Source organism: Drosophila miranda, chromosome 2, assembly GCF_003369915.1.
Source record: "Drosophila miranda strain MSH22 chromosome 2, D.miranda_PacBio2.1, whole genome shotgun sequence".
NCBI lineage: Eukaryota > Metazoa > Arthropoda > Insecta > Diptera > Drosophilidae > Drosophila > Drosophila miranda.
The window spans coordinates 4,527,801-4,548,888 of record NC_046675.1 but is presented as its reverse complement, the minus strand read 5'-3'; the positions used below and the strand labels follow the sequence as shown (position 1 = coordinate 4,548,888).

Here is a 21,088-nt window from a genome sequence, read left to right as displayed (position 1 = left end):
CGAAATTTATCGTTTGCATAAATTTGCTTTATTGCCTGGCTCCTACTCCATGTTCTGTGTGGCCTGTATGCCTGTGTGAGTGTGTGTGTGTGTGTGTGTGTGCGTGTGGTTGTAGGGCCAAACGGAAGTGTAACTTTCGCTGCCGGGCCAGACAAGGCCAACAGAAACAGTCAGAAACAACAACAACAACAATGAGTCAAATGTGGCGAACAAAGTTTTCCATTATTCAATTTAACTAATGAAACTGAAAATTCATTTTACCACATTAACAAACACACACACACACACACATACATAGAAGGAGCAAAAGAGAAAGAGGGGCCTGCAGCAGGACACCAAAGGACGTGGCAGGAAATGTGACTCGCCTCCAGTCAGGACATGTGTGCGTGCCGGTCTCCGGTTATGGCCTTTCCAGAGGGTGTTTTGATTTTGGAATAGACGTAGAGAAGTATACGATGACGGATCAGCCCTGTTTATACTTATATTTTTCTAATACTGTGAGCTAAAAGAAATGACTGCTGGACTACTACATCGTCTAGCCTTCGGAGCAAAACCATTTCTTCCTAAAGATATCCCCAACAAAAACTCAAGAACTTGTACGAGTATATTGATTATGGAATTGAATAGAGTATGCCACACTTCGGTTACTCAAGACAGCCTTTATTGTTGTATTTGTATTTGCTTGGCCATAAAACGCGAAAATTTATATTTATAGAGCCCGACATGGACGGGCCAGAACGACCTAAAGGCGCCGCGCCACCCTAACATTGTGTTGGCCTCTAAATAATTAAGTCTATTTTTAGGCTCTACGCTCGGATTCGGTAAATGGCATGCCAGGAGAACTGTAGAGATTCCTTAATGGACGGAATGACGATCATGCAAAGACCAGGCCCATATTTGAGCGATTTATTACCCCAGAAGATACATATAAATTTTATTGTTGCGATTAATTATAATTTTAGTTCAAGCTTTAGCTTGTATTTAGTATAGATTGAAAATCATTGGTTTTTTTTTTGACGTCCTAATCATCGTCGCTCTCGGTAGATTCCTCCTCGAGGGTGTCTTCATCCGATTCATCCGAATCATTCTCCTTGGCTTCCTTAAAGGTGTTGCTTGCGGCGGTGTTGGACTGGCCCCCATCATCCTCGTAGTCCACCCCGTCCTCGTTCGGATCGCTGTCATTGCCCTCATAGGCAATGGCAGCATCAAATGCGACGAGTGTTTCGGTATCCACCGAGTCGTCCTGCTGTTCTGCTGCATCCGCGTGATCGCCATTTCCCATGTCCTGCCGGATCAATGCTGGAGCTGTACCGACCACCTTCAAAGCCGGCTGGGGCAGATTGGCAGACAATCGCTTGGGCGGCTTGCATATTGGCCCGGTCTTTGGCTCAGCCTCTTGACCAGCCGTATGACGATGACGATAATGCGCGTTGTCGCGGACGGGCGGCGGGCTACTCCCCGATCGGGGGCTCAACAGAGGATTGAGACTCGGCTCGATGGTGCGCTCGTAGTCGGTGAAATTGAATAGCGGCGGCAGGCTGCGGCCATTTGGCAGCAGCTGGTACGGATCCTGGCGCAGTTCGTCGAAGAAGGGATGGGCACAGCCCATCAGCGGACTGGCACGGGCATTGGGCGTGTAGATCAGCAGCTTCGACACCAAATCGATGGCCTCAGCGGGGGTGCGAATGCGGAAGACCTTCGACCAGGGGTGGGGCTTCAGCTGCGGCAGCTTGAACTGCTTGTAGTGGGGATTCATGTCGTGCAGCTGCTCCGTGGTCGGGGTGCCCATCACCTTGACGATCTCCACGATCTGGTCGACGCCCGAGTCGCCCGGAAAGATCAGCTGTCCGAGCAGCAGCTCAGCCAGGACACAGCCAGCACTCCAGACGTCGATCTTGGTCGAGTAGTCGGTGGCCCCGAAGATCAGCTCCGGTGCGCGGTAGTAGCGCGAGCAGATATACGAAACGTTCGGCTCTCCAGACACCAGCTGCTTGGCGCTGCCGAAATCGCAGAGCTTCAGGACGCCCGTGTCCGTGTCCAGCAGCATGTTCTGCGGCTTGATGTCCCTGTGACAGAAGCCGATGCTGTGCAGGTAGGCCATGCCCCGGAGCAGCTGGTACATGTAGAGCCGCACGTAGTTCACGGGCAGCGTCTGCTTGGCCCTGGCGTACTGGCGCTCCACCTTGTAGAGGGTGTCCGGTATGAACTCCATCACCAGATTGAGGTACACCTCGTCGCGCTTCTCGCCGCTCGAGTAGAAGAAGTACTTGAGGCTCACGATATTGTCGTGGCGCAGCTTACGCATGATCTGGAGCTCGCGATTCTTGAAGCGGCGATCCTGCAGCACTTTCTTGATGGCCACCTCCTCGTTGCTGGGCACTATCTTGGCCTGGAAGACCACCCCGAAACTGCCGTTCCCAACCACTTTTGTGTCCGTGTAGCTGATCTCGCTCATTGTGTCTGCTCCATAACCATTAGTGGCCACCACTGTGATCACCTTATTGCTTAAGCCGCTGCTCTTGGGAATCGACATGCCTGGATAGTTTATCGCTCTTTGTGTGCTCAATATAATCGAATTTAATATTTCTTAAAAAAATATACTCAACGGCTGGCTGAGTTATGAAAGTTCTGTGGAAGCTCACAGATGTTTCCATCAAAGCCTGCTCGGGTTTCACAGTTTTTCCTCGGAATAATAGGAAATGTAAACAAAACTGTAGTCCGACTCTGGTACAGTGGGATTAGACGCGATAAGCTACAATAAATATTGCAAGATGTACGCTTCTACTTCTCTACTTCAAGTTGCAATTATAATGATGATCAGATCGTCCAAGAACTGGAATTTTCGTACTCTCTCAGACTCGAGGCAATGACATCCTAAAGAAGAAAATAACAAAAATTTAGACATCGATTGATTTTCCAGTAATAATCGATATATATCTTTTGGATAAACCAATAGCAGCAGGTCAACCAAGAGACAGGTTTCTACTTACTTTCTACTTATGATTTCCATACGCTGATTTAGCTGCTGAAAATTTTCGTTGATCTGAGTTTTACTAGTATTATTTATATTCATCACGAGCTTTTCGATATCATATTTAAATGCTGTATTCATGTTACGAGCTATCGATCATCATTCAAACAGATATCGATAGTTGATCAAACACATTTTAAAAAATTGCTTGCATTTAAGAGCCAGAATATTTATTTAAGGAATCCAAAAGCAATAATGCATCTGTCGTTGAAATTATTGAAATCAGCATATGCTAAAATGCCTTATAGATGGCCATCGTCTGAACGAGTTATCGATTATTATTTAGACAGTAAACGATAGTTGATAGAATTTTTTTTTTTAAATGTATTGCATTTAAGAAACAGATTATTTATTTAAGGAATCTAACAGCAATATTGCCGCTAACGTTGAAATTCTTGAAATAAACATATGTAAAAAAAATGCCTTGAAGCCCAAGTAATCGATAGTAATCGATCGTTATTGATCGCTTTGTCCAGGGACTCTGCGAAAGCTCTCATGTGAAAGCTTAACCAAGTCTAAAGAAAACGCGTAATATATCGGAAAGCTAACGGAGCTGGCTTTGTGTGGCTTGAAATGTTGCTTTTTAGAGTTTTGAGTCTTCTCTTAGCAGAACCTCTGCATAAATGGGGTTTTCCCATGCCGCCCAATGCTGTGAAAAGAGTCGCCTTATAGATTTAAGAATTCCTTATTCCGCCCCTTAAATATTTCTACATAAATTCATAGCCTCACACTTTACGCCAATGGCGTACTTATTTGAAACGAGTTAGATGAACTCCCTTTCCCCGGGCACTTAGCACACGTTTCGTAGGAACCAACTTGAGCTCTAACTTATAGTTAGAGATGAGCCCCAACTGCTTGAAATTGCTTTTAGCCCTCTTGTGATTGTGATTGTGCGCTGGCATTATCGTGTCAGTTCCTTTGACTATCTTGGGGCCTCTTGAGCAGAGCCATTCATAATTCGTGAGGAGGATTCCTTTGTGCTGCGTAAGTTTGCTAATTTCTCCTGGCCCGTGCATTGTTGTCCACGGGACACGGGATTGGGGACGCGGGACCCGGGACTTTCGACTTGAAAGTTGTGCTGTCGCCTTTGTCTTCTCGCATCTTGGCTTCTTATCGCTGGGCTTTGGCGGGCTTTTTCGACTTGTCTTATTCTCTGGCCGGCCACTTGCTTATCAGAGTTGGCTTTTGTTACGCTTTTTTACTGTTTCGTTACAGTTGAAGTGGCCCTGAGGGTGGCATAACCCCTGGCCGCCTTCCACTTACCGCTTGCCCCCTATTGAAATGAAATTTGCTTTGCTTTGTGGATTTTTTTTTATAAAATGTCGCTTGCAGTTTATTTCTTTATTTGTATTGTATATATTAGATATATATATGTATATATATAAAAAAGTGACACACTCATGGTAAAATCTTGTTAGAGACATTTAATCGTATTTATTTGTTTACGTTTACACCAATATGAAATAGATTTTTGTGTATATGGTTTTTTTAATCGATAATATTTTTTCATATGCATTCCATATTCGTAACTCTAATCCGATCATAATCTGTAGTTTTATTATATTTCATTTGATTTGTGTGTTCTGTTTGAGGGACACGACAGGACAGGACAGCAGAGTTCAAGTGGGGACAGTAAAGGGTCATTCAGTTTGTTTGATATTTACACGGAGAGTGCATGACGGACGGACAGATAGATAGAGCAGACATTCCCATTCACAGAAAGGTTGAGCACTTAAATTAGCTGCCAAATGATTAAACTAAACTAAATTGGGCTTAAAGTGTATATAAATACAAATATGGTCAAAAGTTCTCCCTTCCGTCCTTCCGGCGTTACGCTTACACAAATATTATTGAAATTATTGGACGTTGTTGGCATAAGTAAGTAAGTAGTTTTCGGGGGCAATAGCCACATAACCATACAATACACATACGAGTAGGTAGATCTATAACTAAAGTATCTTTTTCGTGTTGCATACATAGTATTCGAATATTTTATTATTATTTAAATTACATACATAGGCTATTACATTTATTTGGCTATTGCTTCTGCTGCTACTCCTCCTACTCTCCTCTTCAAATGCAGTAAAATTAAATTTTACATAATTTTTTCTGTGTGTCGGTGTGTGGGTGTTTGTGTGTGTGTGTGATCTTGTGTAAGAGGCATTATTTAAATGCGTATCAAATTGGTTCTTAGTAGTTAATAAAAACGTATATTTAATTTACTTGCAGGAGCACACACACCCACACACGCATACACACAAACACCCACGCACACACAGATACAGATACAAGGAGAACAATAAAATTTTATATTTATCGCTAACGATTTCCGGGCAAAGTCGCTTTCCATGTATCTCCCTCCCACTCACTCTCTGCTTATCTTTGTGTGTGTGTTGTGTGTGTGTGTGTGTGTGTGCGCCTGGCAAGCATAAATACATGTTGGGGGGGCTGGCCCCAAAGATTCCTTAGGCCGTCGTTCCATCGCCTGTTGTCTGGCTCGTGCGCATATTTTAATAAATTTTATGCCGCTGAAATGTGCCCCGCTTATCATTAACGCACAATTTATTTTTGCTTTTATGCCAGACCAGCCCCCTCGCCTCCCCTGCCCACCCCCATTTGCTGTTGTTTATCTGTGAGATACATTTGCTTTTTTGGCTTTTTGATTATTCGCATCTTAAGCTAACTTTGTTTTTCGTTTCTCTTTATTTTCCATTGCATATTTCCTGTTCCTTTTGGGTTTTTAGAGTGTTTCCTGGCTTAGCTGATTAACTTTTTTATTCTCGTTTTTTTTTTGTAAATTTTCAAAACTTATGTACAATTACACACATAGAGTTACATATATATATATAGAACTACATTATCTATTTACATGTTGGCATAATGTGCACTTAATTTGCAAACGAAAAGAGTCTCTGCCCAACTTTTGGCCCCAACTTTGGCCCCGGCGGCTTTTAAATGTTGTTTATTGTTGCCTGTCGGTTGTTGCCTGCTGGTTGTTGGCTGCTGCTGCCTCTTGGTGGTGCTGCTCCTGCTTCTCCGTAGCACACTTTTGTGCAAGAGCCCGCATGTAGTTTCCATTTAACTTTCCACTTACATGTTGTGCGTGTTGTGGATGTAGTTTATTCTTTCCTAGAGCCATGCCTGCTGCTCCTGCTCATAGAGTTGTTGCTGTTGCTGCTGCTGCTGTTGCTGCTTTTCCTGTTGCTGCAACCAAAGTTTGCAGAAGGCCGTGGGCGGCGGATTCGAGGAGCTGCCACCGGGTCCTACTGCCAGGGCAGGTACGTTGTTGTGGGCGGTGGCGGGCTTTGGCTATTGCAAATTAAATTTAGCTAATTCTCACAATTCTGTGCTCATTTCGCTTACAATTGCGCTCTGTTTTTTGAGGTGGTTGCAGTTTCAGTTGCAGTTGCACGTTTGCGGTTGCATGAAACAAAATGTTGAAAAAGAGAAACGGAAACGGAAGAGAAGGAAGAGAAAATATTTGCACATGTTAGGAAAAGTTTTCTTGTTGATTCGATTTTCACATATATGTATGTAAGTTTTGCACGAGTGACTGTGTGAGTGAGTGAGTGTATTTGGTTATGCAAGTGAGTGTAAGTGTGAGTACATGGTTGGTTTTGTGAGTCGGGATGGTTAGTGGGCTCTACAGTGCGTATACGTTATGTGTGTCACAATTGTGGTGCTATAAATTAAAAGCAGGCCGCCTTTACGGCCTTACTAAATCCAGTTTTTACGTCTTGGCTGTCCTCCAAATTGAATACTTTTTTTTTATCATTTTAGTCGGCGCCACAACACAAATAATTACTTTATTTAATCATAAACCAAAAGAAAAACCGAATAAACAGCGAACAAAAAGTCACTCCACACATAATGCTAGACGGAGTGTGCCCCACCGATGTTGAGTTTTTATATAGCCATTCATAAGCTTATCTCCTTCGCCCACGGAGCTGAAATGTGCGTCAAATTTACGATTGCCACTGGCACTTTCCACATTTTCAGCACTTTTCTTTCCTTTCTCTCGTTTTTCTCTCTATTTTGTATTGTTGTTGTTGTTGCTGTTGCTGTGACAAAAATGCGTAAAGTTTTGTGCTGCGTCCTTTTGTTGGTTGCCCCTTTTCTCCGGTTGCGTGTGGCCTAGCTACAAGTCGCGATGGGGCACAAAATGGTCGAATCGCTGTGGATCTAGGGGGTCGAATAGCTAGGACAGGCTAGGGGGGGCCACAGGGAAATAAGAATTGTCGTTGTTGTAGCAAGGTCGAATGCGCCGACCTTTTGTGGAGGTCTCATACTCTTCTCAAGAGCGAGTTGGTGTGGTTTCTGGTGAAGGTGAGACATGAATACTCAAAAATAGCTGGGAAAAGGGTGTGCGAGATCACAATGATCATATGGTAGGCAGAAGAACGCTTCATTTGAGTGCCTTATTTAGGGATCGATATGTATACCTTCATTCCTTGCTTCCTATTCTAAGAATTTTCTGGAAAGTGTATCTAAGTTTTCACATATGACCCCTAACCGAAACAACATTCCCTTTCAACTGTTGGAATATTTTCCCTCCAGTCGCCGCCACAACTTTTGTTTATTTGGCTCCAAAGTATTTCTATGATATGAAATGTTTGCCTTTTCTGGCGCTGGCTTGTTGTTGCGACACCATTGCGCCTTTTTTTTTTTTGCTTTCATCGCTTATTTTTGTTGTTGTATTTTTCTTTTTGGCTGGGTTATTTTTGTTTTGTGGCCTGTTGTTTTGTTGAAATTTGTATTTATGGAGGGATGGAGGCACAGAGACATGGTCCTGGCCATCGAGCCGGCAGAAATATCATTTTCCCGGCTCGCTCTAGCCCGGGATCGTATATTTTAATGTCTGTGGCAGAGCGTGTGTGTGTTTGTTTTGTGTCCTATCATATTTTCATATATATACATTTATGGGGATGTGAGTGGGGGAGGTCTTTGTCTTGGTGGTGCCCTGAAAATTATGTATATTTTCAGCACTTTCGCTTGTTTTGTTTCTCGCTTATCGAGTTTGAAGGTCATTTACTTGCAAAACCCATTTCAAAGGAATGTCCGGGTGTACTCCCCGAACATATGAATGTTGGTTTGTCTGCTCGCCTGGCTGGGCATTTAATTTGTTGTGAAATTGTCATTTTGTTGCTTCACTGGCTGCGTGCAATGCGGCGTATGGGTAATATTTCTGACTGAACGACAATGTATAGCCTACTTTTTGGGGGAGTGCCTTAATGAGGCGCACAGACACACGTACACAGCGGAATGCTTCTTTTGGGGGATGAAATTGTATCCAAGGGTCGAGGCCACATTTAAATTGACATGTTTAAAGTCAATTTGCCCCAAGTTTGGCTCGTAAACAACGTGGCAGAATCTGCCTACCGCCCACCACCCACCACCCACCATCCACTCCAATGACATTAACCTATTCATTTGTAAATAGGCTGTCGAATTTCCTAGTACCATTCGCTTTCGCCCTGTCTCCTCCAGCTTACATAAATATTTGTGCGTTCCCACTGTCTTTCGAAGCGTGAAAACGTCGAGGCAGTCGATGCAAAAACGGAGGCAGACTCCGCCAAGATGGAGGCAAACAACGGCGTACGCATCGCAGTCAAATCAAATGTAAATCCAAAATGAAAGCAAGAACCGAGTGAAATTGAAATGAAAATGAATGTTTGCCTGCGAGAGGCTTTCCCATTGTTGTTCGCCCTCCCTCGATTGTTATCGTTGCCGCCTGCCACCCCACAACCCCACAGGCCCACTCGGGGCAGGGGCTTTGCCTGGAGGCAATTGAAAATTGGCAGCTGACAATGCGAGAGGGGAGGCGGCGACGGAGGGCAAAAGGCCAAAAACTGTTTGGGGAGATCCCACAGAGACCGGGACTCCTCTAGACTCCGATTCCAGAGCTCCGCAGGCCTAACGGGCACATTAATACATAATTTATAATGTTTTCGTTCCGTTTTTGTTTTTGCACACTTAAAGGAGATGTCTTCTGTGTCTTTGCTGGGGATTTTTGTTTTAAATTTGAACGGATATTCAATAAAGGTTATGCGTAAGAAGGGATGTTAAAGTTAAATGGAATTAAATAATAAGCCATCTCACAGGGAGTTCACATTGCACGAATCATCTGGGGATTCTTTCAAAACGAACAGAATAAGGGTTATGCATACGAAAGGATCATCTCATAGATTTCAGTATGAACAAAAGGCGATGCACAGGAGGGGATGAATGCATGAAAAGGAAACTGAAATAATAGGCAATCTCTTCTTCAACATTCCCTAGGTTCAGTTCTAGCAAAACACTTTAACACAATGTCCTTTATACATAGGTTCGATTTAAGCCAACTGCAACTTGGGGTAGGGTCTAAATGGAATGCAATTTCCAGCTAAAAGGGGTAGTCACTCTCATTGTTTGTCGATGTGGCATGCAGGTCAAATAAGTATCTGAGTAACTTGTCATGTTAGCTACAAAAAGAAACGGAAACAGAACACAAAACAGGTAGAACGGGTAGCATTGTTGCCCCACATATCAAGCGGCGAGGAGTACAATCGAAACCGAAAAACAAACTGAAAATAAAAACTTACCGTCGACTACTTTGGATAATTGGCGATAGGATTATCTCTAAGCTGGAGGAAATGTTTTGATTTTGTTGTAAATTCGAGTGAAAGTTCGTTAGAGTTGTTGTTGTCGATGATGCTGCTGCTGCTGCTGCTGTTGCTGCCGCTGTTGTTGTTGTTGTCGAGGTGCTTGGGGCAGCTACGTTGGACGGGGGATCGCTAGTTGGAACATTCGCAATGGTACTGGTATTGGTAGTGGGATTGGTATTGCTACTGGACTTGACATTCGTATTCATATTGGTGTTTGTATTTGCGTTCTGTGTGGGACAATTTAAAGTTTGGTCTGCTGTGGTAATTGGGCCTAGCTGCTGCTGCTGATGTTGACCATTGTAGACATTCGCATTGCAATTATCGAAATTAATATTGCCCGCCTGTGTTCCTGCCACTGCCGGCACTGTGTGGCACTGCCTCCCGTTGTTGTTGTTGTTGATGGCGTTGTTGTTGCACGTATTGTTATTGGTGCTGTTGTGGCTGCCGGTTGGCGACATCAAAGGTGCGTCTGCATCAAACATATCCTCAGCCTCGGCTGCCTCATCATCATAAATGTCATCTGTGTCTTCTGTCTCGTCATTGGTGGTCTGTGCCGCATCCTGTTGCATGGCCTCCAGCACCATCATGGCCTCGTCTTCCTCGCTGCAGGAATGCGACGACGAGTGCGTCCGTATCTATTTCGATTTCGGGTGTGTTGTCGCGTGGGTGGGGGGCATTCGTGACGGTTTCGAATTCGGGGTTCGGTTGGTTCGGTGTGAGGGGGGTTTTGAAAATACAAACAAGGTTTAGCTTTCTTGCAGGACTGGGACTCGCTCTAATCAGGCTCCATTCTTGAATAGTTTTTAGCACAACTTTGCATGCACTTACGCGACTATAGTTAAGCACAGTCCTACTCATACAATATAATGATATCAGGCCAAAACTTACTACTATCATAACAGCTATGGATATAGACACAGACCCTGGTGATTAGAGACTCGGAGACATGCACTTCATGCTTAATTATACGACTATGTAAATCATAAATAACACGAATATCCATTGACAAAATCAACAAAAATGTTATGCTATTTCGAATTTTAATTAAATTACAGGCACCCACATTTTCCCCCATTTTCCCCCATTTCCCGACATTTTCCGCCATTTCTATCTCATTTTCTGCTTATAAATTTATCATTAGCGCCGCCGGCGCAACCTGTCCCGATACACAATTTTAATTACACACAATGAAAAGCAGCGGAAAATATTCGTATAGCAACGGGAGCAACAATGCCAAATGCCAATGCTAATGGTAATGGGAACAAAAGTCCGCCTGATTGCACTCTCTGCGGAGAGGCCAGTGGCGGCGGGTCGGTGGTCGGTGGCCAGCAGCCAAACAGCTGACCAACCGCACCAAACGACGCACACAGGTGTACGAGTACGTGGGGCTGGGGCCCAACCCAATCGACATTCGCCGTATGCCACACGCCCTGCGGTTTGCTCTTGATTGCACGGCTGATAGCATAGAGCGATTGCTTTGTTGTACCACCAGCTGTAGACGTACATAGCTGTATCTGCAGCAGGGGTTAGTTACCGCACATCTAGTGGGGACTGAACTTTAAATTTCCTAAAAAAAACAACAGTTTGTTCAACACGAGAGGACTTCTATGGTGTGCCTTGAATTTCGGAATTGAATGCTCCAGTCTTTGACAGCACTTTTCATATAAGTTTCAAGAAATTGCAGACAGGTATTCCAAACTCCTTCAAAGTGTCGGTAAATTTCAACATTTTGGGATGAATGATGTACTGAATATTAATCATTATCGTTTAACTATGAGATATATCCCTTTTTGGCGTATGCTAAGGTCTCCGGTTAGTAACAAACATTGATGTATTTTAAATCTCTACTTCAGCACTCAGATTCCTGTCAAATTTGCAGTCATGATTGTCTAGATTGAACCCCAACTTAATTTGGATAGCAATCTCTTATAAAAGCATTTTATTGGCATTTTGTTTCACTTCTAGAATTGATTATTATCTCTCCACTCGCCTGGATTATTTCCATATTTAATTCCTGCCTCTAATGCTTATTTAACCGCTATTCATTAGCCTTTTTCAGGCTTAATTTAGCCATAATTTTCTCTGAGCGCTTTGAAAATATTTAGTTAGTCAGCCTGAGGGAAAGAACGTACCAAAATTAAGCACCTTGTAATTTGCATTTATGAAATGTATGAAGCCATTCATCCGGCAGACATGTGTGGTAGCTAATCGCATTGAATCTCACTTCCTCCAGCGTTTCAGCCTCAGACTCAATACACTTAAAAGCTCATTCACTTCCGCTCAAGACACGTTCTGCCTTGGCCCATTGGATGCCTTTATGATTCGAAGTTCTTTGGCAAAAGTCACACAGATACACACAGAGGCAGAGATAGAGATAGAGATAGACACAGACAAAAAGGGAAGATAAACAGGCGGGGAAACAGGGGAAAATGGCTGCCAGGTAGTGCGAGATCGACATATTCATTTGTAAATGAAATCAGACAGGTGCACAAACATACTCGAAGACCCTAAAAGGGAACCTATGGGTATCTATGGGTTCGGGCTTGTGTCTACCCTGCACTCACTGAAGCTTAAAGCCTTTGTGTTGCTTCTGGCTTATGCTTTTTGTAGCCAACTACAAGTTTGTGCACACACAACTTATGTGTACAATATCTATATATATATATAGATATATTTTGTGTGTGTGCGGATGAGCATAAGGAAGGCTCAAAACTTTGTTTGATTTTCTATTAATTAAAATTGCATTCAACTTGAAAATCGTATTTGTTGCCTCACAGGAAACACACCACACAGACAGACAGACAGAAAGCAGGGAAACAGGGAAACAGGAAAACGGGGAAACTTATCTATTATGCCCCATGCCCCAGCCAGGGTGGGCTGTGGCACGCCCATTTCCATTCAATAATGAACTTTGAATTGTAGCCTAATGGAAACACGTACAAGATTGCTTAAACAAACTTGACGAGAAGGCAGCATTGGCCAAAGCCCAAACCAAAGGAATTTAATTAATTTTCTTCGCCCCCGTTTATGGGTGTGTGTGTGGATGGGGCAGGGTCCCATGTTAAACACGCCCTTGGCGTGCCACCCACCCAGACAGACGCTAGAGTATAGACACGCTAATGCATCAAATTGTGTGGCATAAATGTTGGCGAGTGTCAAACGCCCCCTTCATTAACACGCGGCAGCTAACGGGGAGGACAAGGCTACTCCGTTTATGGCATTCAATGTCAGGGCTCGTCCGACCTCGTCTAGCAACTGTCACCGTCAAAGATAATTATTACCCAGCAACCTTTTGTCGCATCTGCTTAGTTCTCTTGTTTTTTTCCAGCGCCCCGGGAGCTTCAATCCTTTTTCCCGGCCATGCATAAAACATTTGAAATATTTGTGTTTGGGAAAAAAATGTGGAAAATGCATAAAAATATAGCAGGAATGCGATGACATATGCCGCCCGTAGGCGAACGCATACAAAAGAGCGCTTAGAGCCGCCATAAAAAAAATACGGTCGAGTGTTTTCCATTCAATACGTCCGTCTACATTCTGCATCCTGCATAATTAAATCATCGCCGGATTCCGTGAAAATAAAAATATTATTTGTTCAAAGTTTTCGCCTTTGTTTGAAGTTTTTCTACATTTTCCGCACTATTTGTCAGGGAACAAAATGTTTTCTGCCAATAAATCAATTGGCAATCACAAATATTTTTTTATAATTATTTGTTGTAAGCCCGGTTTTTGCCCGAAGCTGTGCGAAAAGCCGGCTCCGTTATTGTTTCAACGTTACATTGTTGTCTAATGGTTTAAAATTTAATGGATTTCTGCAAAGGTTGTAATAACGTTTATTGAATCGGAATTGGAATCGAAATCGGAATATGTGTATATGCCATTTCATCCTTTGATTTGAATACGTTTTTTCCGAATTTAGGCTTTAAATTATAGGGGATTAAAGTTGTCTGTGTCCTTTTTCTTTTGTGAATAAATCTTTGATGAAGTAGTTATGCACATGAATAATTTTCTTCTCTACTAATTTGAATTTGTTTAATCGAAGAAATACGAATTGCATCTCAGACGTTCCATTTCCATTTCCGCTTCCCATCTTTAAGATCTACTCCTGGCAAGCAATTTCCTGGCCAAATCGCTTTAAGCCAAAGCTTTCCTCCTACTTTGCTGCTTTTATTGTTTGGCAATTGTGTTAATCTAACATTTGTTAGGTATTTGGCTCGCTCCGCATGGATGTGCGTGTGGTGTGGCCCGAAGGCGGCAGGACCAAGAACATGGGTCAGAACAATGGGTATAATAACAACTGCAGGCGTTTTACACAGGACGAAACCCTCATTGGAGGGTGACATCCTTTTCCTGTAACCCTTGAAACAACACCAGAGCAAATGGCAGAGACAACAACAATCGAAACTTTTGCCACATTAAATCAGTAAATTTATTGACTTAACTGCTTTTCGGGGGGCGAGCCGAGGACATGCCACGCCCTCAGCCCGAGGGCACCCACAATCCACCCACAACATTCTCCACCCATCGTCTAAGGGACATCGTTTGAGGGTTGTCAGCATTGGCGTTTGTCTCTTGGCCGCTGGCTGCGCACTTTGCCACTTTGTTGGCCTGGCCAAGATGCTGTCCATGTGTCCTGCCTCCTCCGTATCCCCGTGTACTTGTGCTCATGTTTGGCTTGTGCCTTGCCCCTTGCTGTGCTGTCATAATTTTTGATTTGCTTGTTTTATTTGATGTCCTTGCTGATGTCGTTGCCTTTGCCAGGCGTTGTCAGGCGCTGCTTGCTTCTCTGAGTTTCAGTTTCAGTTCCAGTTCTGGGTCTCCGTCTCTGTCTCGGTCTGGGTCTCCTCTTCACTAAGCTGCTTCCCAGCTTAGGAAAAACAATTTTGCAAAATTTATTTTATAGCAAAATTATGCCAAACATTTCGAAAATGTTTCTATGTACTCGGTGGCTGTTGGCTGTTGGCTGTTGTTGTTGGCCATTTGTGACACACGCACACACACACACACAGACACATATGGCTATATCCCGTTACGCACACACACACACTTATTTCTATATATGAGAGTGGGTCGTGAGATCCAAGGAGCTGCTGCCTCTGCTGGAAGCTGGGCCAGAATTTATTTTAGAATTGTAAATATTTTTGCTCTGGCAGCTACAAAATTTGTGCCATCAGCTTTAGTTGAAATTATTTGCCCAAAAGTTACCGCCCCACCGCCCCGCCCCACGCAGATGAAAATCTTGTCTGTTATATAAACTCGGATAATGTAGCGCAAATAGTTGCTTATTATTTATTCCCTTTTATTGCCATTCCTTCCTCCCGCACTGCTAATGCTTCAGCCTTTTGTCTTGACTCTCTGGACTCTGGACCCTGTGGGGGGTCTTTATGGGTCTTTTACTTTTGGGTAATTTATTTGTGCGCTAAACAAAAATTAGTTGGAATATTTCAGTTGTTAATTAGGCATGCGTGAAATTGGGCAAAGTTTTGGCCATAGCATACTTTTGAGTTGAGGCAAAGTTTTTCGGCTCAAAGATCTGATTGGGGGCATGTTTATGGCTGCTGCTGGTTTCCTTAAAGTTTGCACAAAACTATTCCATTGGCATTCGTGTGCCGCCTAGTCAAAGGTTCCGCCAGGACTCCCGGGAGTACGGAGTATCTTTCTCACGCCTTAAATTTCAGTTAATTAAATTTCAGTCTATCCCGCAATTCAGATACCAAAACGAGTGCGGGGAGTGTGAGTGTGAGTTTATATCCAGACATAGACTAGCTTTTTGATAACACAAACTCACACAGAGAGAGCGCGTGGGGTTAGAGGGCACTCATGAGGGAGTGTATAAGAGATAAGTACGCTTGTAGAATGGGGACACAGACACACAAGGGGCTGGGGCTGCCTGCCGGATCTCTCTCTCTCTCTCTCTCTCCAAATGTTTACAATGAGTCTTACAAAATAATCAACATAAAAGCTTCAGTTACTTATTACACTTGCACAAAGGCGCATATACTCGTACGAGCTGAGCTTCGTTATAGAAATACAGACCCGAAAAAAATCACAGAAAATACAATTTTGTGCTAGAAAATTAAGTATACGTCATGCAGTCAAGAGACGACTCTTAAAACTAACTTTATATACGAATATACGAGTATGGGAGGGAGTACTTATGTGTAGAGATACTTATGGTAGCTACTATGTACGCTTCAAGTGAACTAAGTGCTCTTCTCGAATGCGATAATGCCAATAAAATACGGGATTCAATTAAAGGGAGACGCGGCGAAACACAAACTTCAACTCGAAAGAAAGGAAATACTTAAAAAGTTGGATGCAACAACAGAACATGCAACAAAGGGAAAAAAAACAACACAAGTTCTAGGGACACAACACAACACAAGACAAGACAACAATATGAGGAAGAAGAGACAACGAAAAAGACAACGACAACGACAAAGACAAAGACAACAACATCGCGAACGAGAACGAGAACAGCATGCGACAGGTTTACGGCTTACACGCAACATGCAACGGACCTCAAATCTTACTCACAGTTTGCTGCGTGGAGGTGACATTCGATGGGGCAACATTCTGTCCATGTTGCAGATAGACTAATGGACCGCCAGCCACCGACGACGACGAAGACGATGGCTGCCTCGATGCCATCGATTGCATCGACTGTATCGACTGCGGCTGCTGTACAATGGGCGGCGTTGACGTTGACGGAGCGGCTCCTTTGTCAAACTGATAGTACATGACATCGTTGGCGGGCGCCGAACCGCCGTACAGAGGCGGTGGCGGTGGCGGCGGATCGGCTGTCTGGGAGCCAGAGATGTGATATGCGGTGGGCTGCTGCTTGGGCGATCCCCCAGGAACACCACCAGCACCAGCCGCAGCCGCAGCTCCAGAACCAGAACCAGCGCCCGGCCCCGACCCGGCTGGCATTTGCGGCATCTTATAGTTGTAGATGTAGGGACGCTCGTACTCCGCCCCATGGATGTAGGACAAGAAGAGATCCGACTTGGCCGGCTGCATCCCATAGCGGCCCGATGCTGTGGCCTGCCCAGAGCGCTGACCCGGGGGACGGCTATGCCCCGAGCTGGTCACGCTGCTGCTGGCGTAGTGCAGCGGATAGCAGCTGGCATTGGCCAACTGGCCGCCGCCGCCCCCGCCCGTCAGGAGCTGGGTCTTGGTTATGCTCTGGCCGGAGAGACGTCGCGTGGGGACCCCAATGTCCGACTTGGCGTCGCGCCTCTTCACCTGCGCCGCACTCGTCGAGGGTCCCTGATAGTAGTACGGGGCCGCCGGATTGCTGGGCCACTCCACGAAGCTGCGTTGCCTGCTGAAAGCACCACCACCCCCACCAGCACCTCCGCCACCAGTTGATACCATGAGATTGCTGCTGCTGCCGCCGCCGGTGGCCACGCCGGCACCTGCCATCGATCCCGATCCCATTCCCGAGCCCCTGGCCAGGGCATTGTTCAGGCTGAACTTGTACTGGTTGTTCTCAAAGGTCGTGTAGTGGAGCAGGCGATTGGCGTGGCCAGCCGCCGGCGACTGCATCGGGTTAGTTGCGTTTGTTTGTGGATTGGGGTTGGAATTGGGATTGGTATTGGGAGTCGTGTGACCATGGCCCGAGGAAGAGGATGCATTGTGGACCGGCGCCAGGCCGCCCGCACCGGCGCTTGTGGGATTAGTGGTCGATGAGGAGGAGGCGTATTTGTAATTGGTCTTCTGCTGTTGCTGCTGCTGCTGTTGCCGCTGCTGTTGGGCGAACAGCGAGCGCTGCTGCTGCTGTTGATTACTCACAGTCTGTTGCATGAGGCTGTTGTAGCCGCCGTTGGTGCCGCCTCCGGCGCTGCCGCCCGACTTTCGATGGGATCCGCTCGAGGCGCCCGATGATTTGTTGGTGCCATAGCGTGTGCTGTCACTGGACCTAAGAATGGTGGGATGGTGTGAATGGATACAGAGGGAAAAGAGAAGGATTAGGGATGTATCAAACTGAAGTGTCTGATATCGATAAAAAATCGATACACTCTATCGAAATATCGAAATCAAATATAGGTGAATTTATACATTTATCGCATAAAATATCGATAAATATCGATTCTTTCCTTTCAACAATTCCACTTACCTTTCTGAAGAGTAGGCATAATCCTGATCGGCACCTAGACCCGAATCCGTGTGCTCGTGTGAGACACGCAGAGCGGAGTTCTCCAATGGACTCAGATTCGAACCAGTGGGCGAAATGAAGTCACCCATGCTCATGCTAGACATCATTCTATAAAGAATGTGATACTCTTATTCCGAAGCCTGAGTAGGACTCCCCCTGGTAAGCACTTACCTAACCAGTCCATTGTTGCGTTCACATTCTCGGGATGATATCGTGCTGGCCGATCGTATGGATCCGTTCTTGGGAGCATTTCCTCCCGCGCCGGCGCCACCGCCGTTACCCTCATGCGGATGCGAACTTTGGTAATAGAGCCTGAAAGGCGGCTCAACTATAAGATCCAGCCGCTATAGCTATCGGATCCTTTTTCTACTCACCCTCTGATGCGATCTACGCGAATCCTCGCCTGTCCGGCACTGGCGGAGCCGCTGCCATTGGTTATGGTGTTGCCAGAGCCCGTGCTCTTGGCCCCCACGCTGCTCTTGCTGTTGCTCTTGTGGATCTTCAGATTGGAGTTGGAACGCTTTGAGGTGGTCTCCACCACTGTGTAGGGGATCTCCCGTAGCTGCTGCTCCGACATGCCCTCGGTGTCCACCAGATCGAACTGCAGATGCTTGGCCAGCTCGCTGTTCCACATGCGACTGCGCGACTCCGAAGGAGATCTATGGAAAGAAAGAAGTTAGGATTGAGGATCGTCTAGGGGAAAGGATCATCTTTTTTCACTCACTTGTTCTTGCGATGCCTCCTTGATTTGTGGTGCGAGTGCGTGTCCGAGTGGCTGTCGTTGCTGTGCAAACTGCGGGCCACCATGCTGCTCTTGGAGACTGCCGCCTGCTGGACGGAGCTCTGGCCAAGGCTGGCCTCCGCCTGTCGTCGTTGCACCTCTCGCCACTGCGTCGTGGAGTCGATAAGCTCGGCACTTCCACTCCTCATCGAGGAGCTGCGATGTCCGGAGTAACTGCGTCCCCGGGTGCTGTCGTGATCAGAGCCGCCGGCCGAGTCCCGTCGATGCCTATGCGAGCGGCGGTGCTTGCGATGATGCGAGCGACCCGATCGCCCCGAGCGACCTGAGCCTCGCGAGAGTTCACTCTCATTGTCGGAGGTGCGACGATGGCGATGCTTGTGTCTGGAAAGGGAATCGTAGTTCCTCAGAGACTTTACCCCGAGGATCTCCTCTGGAGACTTACCTTCTTGTGGATCTGGAATCATTCGAGGAGTGACTCTCCACAGAGCTGGACCTGTAGCGCTGCTGCTGATGCGAGGCGGATGAGGAGCTGGCCCGCTGCTGTCGCTGGTGGTGCGACGACGAGGACGACTGCTGGTGGGGATGGTGGCTGGTGCCATGGCCATGGCTGTGGTGCCCATGATGGTGGTGATGATGCGCCGTGCTGGCCGATCTCACGGACCGCGGACTCGACGGAGTGTGGCCGAAGAGCGATCTTTGCTGCGACCTGGGCCATGGGGCACTGCGCGTGCTTCGCGGCGAGTCAGGTGTCTGGAGGTTGCCACCGCTGTTGTTGTTGTAGCTGCTGGAATTGTTGTTCTGTTGCTGCTGCTGCTGCTGCTGGGGGGACTGCTGGTGGCAGGGTCGGATGCCCAGGCTGGTGGGAATGCTATACGTGGATCGGTAGGGGCTGTCATAGTTGCTAGAGGGGGAGGAGGAGGAGTTGGATAGTCGGATAGAAGAGATGGGGGATCAGTCTCGCATTATTTTGCCATAAATTTAAATTGTTTAACATAAACGTTGATTAAAGTCTGCTCTGCGGCATTGGGGGCCATTTAGGCTGTCGGAGGAGCCAACGCTATGCAGAGGATCGCCTTAAACCCAAAGCCTGAACATCGAACTCGCATCTCCAAGTGGAACTCCAACTCCGACTCCATCTCCATCTCCACATCCAAGATCGACACAGACAAATAATGCGCGTGTGTAAAATTGAGTAATTGCCGCACTGGCAATCAGCGGGCAATCATTTCGTACTCTCAGGAGTCGTCGCCATTTGACTTGGACTCGGATCCAGAACGTGCCTCTGAGACGGAGATGGAGATGGAGACTGCGGCCAAGACCGAGACCGAGACCGAGGCGTGCCTAGTGATTTATGCTCCCGCTTCGTTTTGGTCGTTTCGATCTCTCAGACCTCTCTGAGCAGGAGGCAACTTGATTGGCCTGTCCCGGCTGCCTGATGTTTGGGCTTCTCTTTGTTTGCAAATGATAAATGACGTGAGCTATTTGCTCATCCCAATCCCCAGTCCCCAATCCCAGTTCTTCCAAGGAATTGCCAGTGCTGCTGCCTGTCCACCGATTACACAGCCAGAAACACTTTGTACGGATCGGGATCGGGATTGGGATTGGGATTGGCTTCTATTACCTTATTTAGACCCTCACCTGAGCGTGTAATTTATGCACCAGCAGAACACTTACACTGACAGCCAACAGCAAACTGACGGCAGACAGCAGACGGCCGACAGAGTGGGAAGAAACTGCTGTCTAATTCGAAATGTGTTCTAGGATCTGTTCAGTGTGTAGTGTCCTTGCTCTTCCACCACACATAAATCTCCTGCCATGACTCAATCTATCTCTCTCCCTCTCTCTCATCTTCCGCTTCACTTAATCGCTGGTTCGCAACATCCTGGCAACCGTTTCCGTTGCCCAGAAACTCAACTAATGGCTGGGATTTTTATTTGTCTATATAATTTGATGTGCACAACCATAAAACATTTAATAAATGTTGCGTCTAGACAATGTAACTGCCTTCAAAATGCCAACTAAATGGATTTTGAACACGAAATTCGAAACAAAAAATCGAGTGCCCCGCCACATGCAATGGGTGGCACTTGAACGAGGACAATGCCAAGGAGTTAGCCACCCATACCCACACCCGCACCCATCCTGTGGTTCTGTCAAACACAAACATGAAATGTATTGTAATGGGGGCAATGGGAATGATGAAGTGTTCTGGCTGCATTCCTTTCAGATTGAACCCGGCGAGACAATCGAGTGAGCCGCGCAATTGGATGCTGCCAGACACTGCTCTGCGGCCCCCAAAAATGTGTTTGAAAATTAAAAACAGATCAAAGGGAAAGGCCCTCTCGAACAGGACCCATGAGAGCTCTTCCGGCGGCGGGAGCAGCCTCTAAAAATTATTACCACAAAAAGCGTATCCCAAAAAAGGACAACTACGTCAAAGGAAGTAGCAGCAAGAGTAGCAGCTGCTGCATAAATGGGTAAAAAATACACTAAAAAGGCAAGTACTGGAGAGA

The 21,088-nt window shown here is 46.0% G+C and overlaps 2 protein-coding genes across 6 annotated transcripts in view; both read right to left on the bottom strand.

Moving 5' to 3' along the window:
• Window positions 1-909: 909 nt before the first annotated feature.
• On the bottom strand, window positions 910-2,657 carry LOC108156236 (putative glycogen synthase kinase-3 homolog). Its single transcript, XM_017287584.2, has one exon. The coding sequence runs from the start codon at window positions 2,531-2,533 to the stop codon at window positions 1,022-1,024; it is 1,512 nt and encodes a 503-aa protein (XP_017143073.1). The 5' UTR covers window positions 2,534-2,657; the 3' UTR covers window positions 910-1,021.
• Window positions 2,658-5,760: 3,103 nt separating this feature from the next.
• LOC108156233 (band 4.1-like protein 4A) overlaps window positions 5,761-21,088 on the bottom strand; it is a 58,876-nt gene continuing 43,548 nt past the window's right edge. The window contains exons 10-18 of one of the 5 annotated variants that reach the window (XM_017287575.2): window positions 19,018-19,476; window positions 18,558-18,956; window positions 18,208-18,492; window positions 18,005-18,145; window positions 17,795-17,941; window positions 16,213-17,596; window positions 9,613-10,310; window positions 6,395-6,403; window positions 6,201-6,340 (exon numbers count right to left, since the gene is read on the bottom strand). In XM_017287575.2, the coding sequence (XP_017143064.1) occupies window positions 6,295-6,340; window positions 6,395-6,403; window positions 9,613-10,310; window positions 16,213-17,596; window positions 17,795-17,941; window positions 18,005-18,145; window positions 18,208-18,492; window positions 18,558-18,956; window positions 19,018-19,476 (3,568 nt within the window). In that variant the 3' untranslated portion in view covers window positions 6,201-6,294. Of the gene's footprint in view, window positions 6,404-9,612; window positions 10,311-16,212; window positions 17,597-17,794; window positions 17,942-18,004; window positions 18,146-18,207; window positions 18,493-18,557; window positions 18,957-19,017; window positions 19,477-21,088 lie in introns of all 5 variants that reach the window. The other 4 variants (XM_017287576.2, XM_017287578.2, XM_017287579.2 and 1 more) reach the window with 4 other exon arrangements.

What these genes read in the sequence shown, in the direction of transcription:
- LOC108156236 (XM_017287584.2), bottom strand. Translation starts at nt 2,533, where the DNA reads ATGTCGATTCCCAAGAGCAGCGGCTTAAGCAATAAGGTGATCACAGTG.